This window comes from Anguilla anguilla, chromosome 7, assembly GCF_013347855.1.
Source record: "Anguilla anguilla isolate fAngAng1 chromosome 7, fAngAng1.pri, whole genome shotgun sequence".
Classification (NCBI taxonomy): domain Eukaryota; kingdom Metazoa; phylum Chordata; class Actinopteri; order Anguilliformes; family Anguillidae; genus Anguilla; species Anguilla anguilla.
Genome location: NC_049207.1, coordinates 44,393,807 through 44,401,302, shown reverse-complemented (window position 1 = coordinate 44,401,302; position 7,496 = coordinate 44,393,807). Strand labels below are relative to the sequence as shown.

Genomic DNA, 7,496 nt, shown 5'->3' with positions numbered 1-7,496 from the left:
TGTGCATTTAGTTACTGTAAATATTATCTTACCATTTGACATGAAGGCCATCAATTTCTGAACCCCCCGTTTTGCTGTTGGTAGCTTCTGATGCCAGAGTTGACTGGCTGTGTGGTGTAGTGGCTCTTTTGTTACTCTACCGGACCTGCTTGGCTGATTATATTGGGTTATTATAAACTTTTTCCTTCTCATGAGAAACTAATTTTGGCGACATTTTTAACAGGTATGTAGCTAAACGATGTGCTTATTGTGGTTGTACCGGTTAAGCTTACATCACGTTTTTATGTCCTTTATTTTTGCTAGCTAGCTGTATTTTTGAATGACAGTAGCAGGCCATTATTAGCTGGCTAGCAGTTTAACTTGTTAATTGTCTTGTATTATTAGCCTCCTAGCTAACTGTCTAAGGTGTATTTTGTTATATACAGTTACTGTTGTAACGATAGTTGGGGAAATATTCTCAGTGTTTGAAAATTACTGTTTACCAGCCAGCTAACGTTTGCCTGTTGCTCGTGTAGCTAGCTGTGTAGCTAATGTTAGCTAGCTAAGCTAACTATTTAGGAGTGTCAGCCATCCGTATATAAGTGGGGTTTCATAGCTGCTCGGAATTTTGCGCCCATTGTGAATTCGAGGGTTCAGTAGTATCGTTATCGGTTAGCTGTCTGTAACATCCTCCTGAATGTTATTGATCCATTTAAGTAAATCCACCATTAAGATGGAAGAAAAGCAGTATTCCGCTATGAGGCTTCCTGCGGAATATCTTCAACATTGGTGAGTTATAACGCTGCATCATCGTAGATTCAGGCGCCAGGAATCTGCATTAATTAGTCCACGACAATACGAACCCGCCATGACAATATCTGTCACTTATTTCTTCTTATTTCTTCCTCATTTATGAATTATAAAATGGCCATTCACAATAACCCGAACGTCGAACTGGCTGCGATATGTTAACATAAAGCATATACAAGTTTTGCAGTTTCCCTTATTGGCTTGCGTTGTACGCTAAATGGGACATGCTATCCCTAAACTGTCATGTTTGGGGATCCGTCTTTTGGCTATGGTGTGTTTTTTACAGTTACCACATGCGTTTGCTGTCTATACCAAGTATTTCTTCGGCAACAATTACAATTCGGACATTGTAATTATTATAAATCAGCCAAGTGTTTAAATGATGTAGGCTAGGTGTTGTAAGTGTGTGTGCGTGTGTGTTGGCCTGTCTGTCCATCTGACTGTCTAAAGGTGTTAACTTAAAGGTGTCTGTTTCTTCCCAACCTGTGTTATAAAAGTAAATGGACTGCATTTATATATTTTAAAAAGTGTGTGTGTTTGAAGTTATACCTGTGAGTATTTCATAAGGGCATATCTGTGAGTATTTATCTGCAAGTCTATTTAATAAATGCATACCTGTGAGTATTTCTGTGGAAGTCCATTTAATAAAGGTATACCTGTGAGTATTTATTTGTGCCTGTCTATTTAATGGCAGTGTATCAGTGAGTAGGCCTATTTCTTTGCCTGTCTGTTTTATGAAGGTGTCTGTCTGTCTGTGCATTTCTCCCTGTGTCCTGCAGGGTGCAGTCCGCTCAGCACATGCAGGCTCTCCAGGCCCTGCAGCTGCAGCAGATGGCTAGCGCTGTCCAGCTCATGGAGGCCCCCAGGGGCCCAGGAGCGGGGCCTGTGATGGGGGTCCCGCCAATGCCCAACTTGCACCCCGAACCCCAACCGGAGACCCCAGCCCCTGTACCAGGTGCGATCCTGTCCTGGAGAGTGTGTTGGTTTTTTGTGTTGTTCGGTACATGCTGTTATAGCTTTGCTGTACATCCTGGACCCCCTTTACTCTATAAAGTTATTAGTTCACCCTCGTATATTTAAGTTTTTTGCACTGTACTCTACAATTTTGTCAAAACAAGGTTATGTCGGTGGTTTTTTTTTTTTTTTTTTTGTGGGGGGGGGGGGGTTACCCAAGCATTTTTCGGGGTGAGTTTTGGGATTGACGCGCCTCTTGTCACCCCCACCCTGCAGAAAAGGGGAAGGGGAAGGGGAAGAGGAAGAGGGCACAGCCTGCGGAAAGCAAGGAGCCCAAACCCAAAGCCAAGCCCGGCCCCAAACCCAAAAAGGCCAAGGAGGCCAAGGAAGAGGAGGGCAAACAGGAGAAGATCGACGAGGCATTCAAGAAGGTGAAGAGGAAGGTGGACCGGTTCAAAGGCATGACCGAGGCCGAGGTCATGACCAAAACCTTGCCAGACATCCTCACCCAAAACCTGGACTTTGTCATCGTGAGTTTACACACATACCTTATTTATTTTGTCCAACCAGAGCAACTTGCACGCCTTACACTTCTACACAAAATCATTTATTCAGGTGGATATTTCGATAAAAATTCAGGTTAATCACCTTACTCAAGGGTACAACTGCAGTGGCCTGTTTTGGATTTGAACGTGCAAACTCTGGGGTTCTCTCTAACCACTACACTGCAACATATTCAATGATGCTGGCGTTAATTGAAGGACTCATTCAGATTGTCTGAGGAGAGTTTTCCTGGCTCTTGATGTAGTCTTCATGATTCAGCATGTTCGATCTTGAGTCCAGAGTTTAAAAACAAGGTATATTTGTTCAGCCTTGTCATAATTCTATGAAGCAGTTTGGTTACTGTCATTTTGATGTGGAATCATGACCTTGGAAGACCCTATGGCTCTCCAGGATGTATGTGATAGCATTTTCACAATGGAAATGATACTGAGCTATGCTGAATTTTCTCTCTAGATTGGAATCAACCCAGGACTGATGGCAGCCTACATTGGAAGGTGGTTTCCTGGACCGGGAAATCATTTCTGTGAGTTACATGCTTCTTTTTTTACTCTACATTATGAAACATGATTCATTTTACCTCTGTGTTTTTCATGTTTTTACCATGCAGGAAGCATGATCTCAATGTGCAGTGCTGTGAAGGGATGTGTTAATGGCTGTTTGCGCCTTCAGGGAAGTGCCTGTACTTAGCTGGGATCACGGAAGAGCAGCTCAATCACATGCATGACGAGACCCTGCCAGAGAAATACAGCATCGGATTCACCAACATGGTACAGAGAACCACTCCCGGAAGCAAAGACCTCTCTACGTAAGTGTGTGTGTGCGTGTATTTGTGTGAGTGTTTGGGGCAAACATAAAAGCACTAAGGTCTGCTGACGTATTAGAGCTGATGTCCTGGTCTGTGTTTTCAGTTTGTACAGTATCCTGCATGTAATGTATATACACTGTGCTGTCTGTAATGCTGTATGTACACTATGCTGTATGCAATGTTCTATGTAATGTTGTATGTACAGTATGTGCAGTGTGTTGTATATAATGTTGTTTGTGCTGTATGTTGTATGTAATGTTGTACCTACAGTATGCCATGTAATGTTGCATGTGCAGTATGTTGTATATAATGTTGTTTGTGCTGTATGTTGTATGTAATGTTGCATCTACAGTATGCCGTGTAATGTTGCATGTGTAGTATGCAGATTAAACAAACATGTTGATTTTCTATGTGACTGTTCACAGCAAAGAGCTGAGGGAAGGAGGGAAGATCCTGGTGGAGAAGCTTCAAAAATACAAGCCTCGTATTGCTGTCTTTAATGGGAAATGTGAGTAAAGAATTACCCAGGAAATGTGCGGTATTTTCAACCAAACACTTGTGCTCATGTCTCATAACTAATAGATGTATCCTGAAACTAGACATCAGTAGATATAATGGTTGGTTAAATTTGGAACAGAAATGTTATGTGACAGTTGTGAAGTTATGAGGATAACTGGTCAAGATTGAATGTGGTATAAAGGTGGATTGCCTGTATTATTTTATCTTTTTTTCAGGTATTTATGAAATGTTCAGTAGAGAGATCTTTGGGTTCAAGCCAAAGAAATTGGAATTTGGCGTTCAGCCACAGAAGGTTCCAGAAACTGACACGGTAAGAAGCCCTCCAATCAAAAGAGGGACCACAGAAAAAAAGTGTGCACGTGTGTTTTATTTTGCATGTGATAACACGTTATGTTTACACTTTATTATAGCAGGTGTGTTCTCTCTATGAAAAATCCTGTAAAAATAGTTTCAGTTGAAGTTACTCTGTTCATACATGTCAAAATGCACGCCATGAATGCAGACAAAGCTGCTACACGTAGCCTATAACATGATTTCAACCCGGTCAGTGTTTTTCAATCAAGTTTTCCTGGGAACATACGTCACATTAGCTTCTGATATTGTCTCCGTCGTTCTAGTATTTTTGATTGTGATGTGGTTCTGCGACGCTAATGTAGGCTAGAAATCGCATTCTGTAATCGATTAAGCATGTCTGTAGAAGTGCTATAAACTGACTGGCACTTTCCTGGCATTAATCACCATTAGATATCAGCACTGCTATTAATTAGGGCTTCATCGTTTTTATGAGCTTTTCACCAGTCGCGTGTGCAGATATGAGGGGTTTGAAGCGGGCGGGCCTGTTGGTAATTGGCATTGACCCCGCCCCCTCCGTACAGGTGTGCTACCTGATGCCCTCGTCCAGCGCCCGCTGCGCGCAGTTCCCCCGCGCTCAGGACAAGGTGCACTTCTACATCAAGCTGCTGGAGCTGCGCGACCAGCTGAAGGGCGTGGTCAAGAACAGGGAAGTGGAGGAGGTCAAGTACAGCTTCGACCTGGGATTGGCCAAAGGTAACGTGACCCGGGGAGGGGGCGGGCAGTATTCACGTGGGGGCGGGTCTAAGGTTACCACCACCACTGTGAGGGGTGGGGTCAAAGGAAGCTGATTTTTGGTGTGTGGCTGATGCTAATACTGTGGGGACAGGAAATGGACTCTCAGTTGGAAGGTGCTTGAGGGAAAAATGAGTGTAGTCACTTGTGATTGTATTCACAGTTCTGCTCTTTAATGACTGTGTTCTCACATACAGTTTAGTGATGATGTTAATGCTCACGTGTGTGCTTGTGGTAATGTTCGTGCAGGCTTTATTGTGGTAATGCTTATACGAACGTGTGTCATTGTAGTAATGCTTGTTTGTGTGTGTGTGTGTGTGTGATTGTAGTAATGCTCACTGTGTGCGTGTGTGTGTGTTTGTGTGAGTGCATGATTGTGGTAATGCGTATGTGTGTGTGTGTGTGTGTGCGCATGCGTTTGTGATTATGCTAATGCTCACGTGTGTGATTGTGTTGATGCTCACATGTGTCTGTGATTATGTGCGTTTCAGAGGACGCTAAGAGGCTTGCCATTAAGGAGGAGCAGTACGACCCCGGGTACGAGAACGCATTCGGGGGGGCGTACTCTGAGGCAGTGGGCGTGCCCGGGGGCGGAGCCGAGCAGAGCAATGGGCACTGCAGCTTCTCTGCTGCAGGAGAGACTGGTGAGAACAGACACATACATTCGCACACACACTCACACGCACAAATGTAAACACACCCCCTGACACTCATACTGTATACTTCACCTAACACATTCACCATCTGATGACTTATGATAAAAATGCTGTTTAAAAGCCAACACCCCCCCTCTTAAATAAAATGTTCAGTTATGTCCATAGTCCCGTCTTGAGCCAGTCTAGCTTTCGTGAAGTGTTTCTCACAGTGACCTCAGTCAGGTGTAGACATCAATGGCAAACCCATGGACGCGTAGGCACGGTCCTTAGCTGGGCTGTGGACTCTGCCGTCTACGGGCACTTTGATCGTCTCGTCAATTGTTTGTCTCTTTTTACCGTCAGATGTGTCCGGCAAGGAGGCCCCACCCGCAGCAGGCGTGGGGAGTGTCCCAGAAGGACGGTGGATGATGCAGTCGTTCGCCGATGAGATCCCCGACATCGGCGGCAGCGCAAAGCCTCAGCTGGGGGCGGAGACTGCGTGAGGGGGGAGGAGCCTCTCGGAGGGCAGAGACAGTGCGGTAGGCGGAGCCTCTCAGGACTCCTCCCAGGAAAATGCACAAAGGCTGCAGGTGTAATGCAGCTTCCTGCTCGGAAAGGCCTCACGCGAGTTACCTGGGTTACCTGTCAGCAGTGAAGGGTCTCCCCTCATGCTCACCAGCCAATCAGGGACCACAGAAGGATGATGTCACAAACTGCTCCCTCTATGAATTGGAAATAGATTAGTTTACCATATTGGGCAATTGCTTTGGATAATGGTAGTTTTTATATATAAAAATGTAACGTAATACATTGATTAGATTTTTTGAAATGCAATGTTTTGAATAATGAGAAGATTTTTAAAGAAATCTTTTTAAGAAAGTAACATTTTTTGCAATAAGTGTGAATGACCTGCTGCCAAGAAATGACAGCAGGTTTAATTTCAGGACTGTCTTAAATCAGGGATTTCAACTCAAACTTGACTGATGCCATTTATCTAAGGGCATCCTGCTATGACTGCGGGATTTGACCCTTCTACACACACACACACACATTTGCATGCACGCAGGGTGAAAGCAATGTGTTATTCCTCTACTTGAAATGGCTGCTGGAGGTGCATTGTGGGAGGAAACCCACGACAGTTACGCGGTAACAAGAGATGCAAAGCTGCAGTTTAAGGACAGTAGGCTGGTCGAGGAGAACACCTGATATTGGTTTAAAGTTGTAACATTCTTATTATGACCAATTACAGTCGGTTATATGTATGCATATACACATACAGAAAGTGTATAGAGTGTTGCTCTGAATAATATTCCCCCAGGTAATGGGGTAATATAATGGCTGTGATGATGTTCAGAACCAGGAAAAATCCAATCTCATACAGACGTCTGCCACCACTCCCACACCATGTCCCCGTTCTTACCTGTCACCAAAAAGGTCAAAACCACTGTCTGCCTCGCTCACCTGCAGCCTCTTTCAGAGAGCAGCGCCCTGTGGGGAAGAGAAGCTTCAGGAATAAAAGGCTACGAGAGGAAGGGGGGGGGGGGGGGGTTCTGGCCCCTCCCCCCTGAGCCTCTGCTGCTCCACACTGCACGTGCTCAGTGCGTCCGTGCTGATCTGTCCCGGCGGCCTTCATCGTATGTTTACAATATTTACATTCTCTTGGTGCTGTATTTTTTATTTTATTTTTTGTTTGTTATGTTTTACTGTTTCCAATGTATGTTTTTAAAAATGTTAGCATTTTTTTAGATGACCCTTGATGGTCTATTAAAGGTCCCAGTAGTGAGATTTTTGTTTTGTCATTCTTAACAATGTTAAGTACCACACATGTAGTGCAGCAAAAACAGAAATGACATTTTGCGATTTGTCGCAAAAACGAGTGGTGTGTGGACTGAAGAAATACCGTCTTTCTGGTCTGTGAACTTGGAAAACATCGTGATTTATTGATGTTGTTTCTACATTACAGAATACTGCTTTGGGGTTTAAAATTCGGAACACAGTTTTTTCCTTTATGTATTGATGAGCGACAAGTAGTTTCTACATGAAAAATATTGATTCAGGGTTTAAAATTCTGAAAACAGTTTTTCCTTTATGTATTGATGAGCGACAAGTAGTTTCTACATTAAAAACATTGATTCAGGGTTTAA

The 7,496-nt window shown here is 43.8% G+C and overlaps 1 protein-coding gene across 3 annotated transcripts; it reads left to right on the top strand.

Annotated features, from left to right (window-relative positions):
- The first annotated feature begins 84 nt into the window (after positions 1-84).
- LOC118231687 (G/T mismatch-specific thymine DNA glycosylase-like) lies at positions 85-7,137 on the top strand. 3 transcript variants are annotated; one of them, XM_035425762.1, is made up of 11 exons: positions 85-223; positions 697-768; positions 1,569-1,744; positions 2,020-2,273; positions 2,761-2,830; positions 2,977-3,112; positions 3,538-3,620; positions 3,847-3,941; positions 4,507-4,678; positions 5,209-5,361; positions 5,716-7,137. In XM_035425762.1, exons 2-11 carry the CDS (start codon positions 713-715, stop codon positions 5,853-5,855), a joined length of 1,335 nt encoding a protein of 444 aa, XP_035281653.1. In that variant the 5' UTR covers positions 85-223; positions 697-712; the 3' UTR covers positions 5,856-7,137. The 3 variants fall into 3 exon arrangements, with proteins under 3 accessions (XP_035281653.1, XP_035281652.1, XP_035281654.1); XM_035425761.1 differs by having other exon boundaries at positions 92-768; XM_035425763.1 differs by lacking the exon at positions 697-768 and having other exon boundaries at positions 94-223.
- Positions 7,138-7,496: the final 359 nt, after the last annotated feature.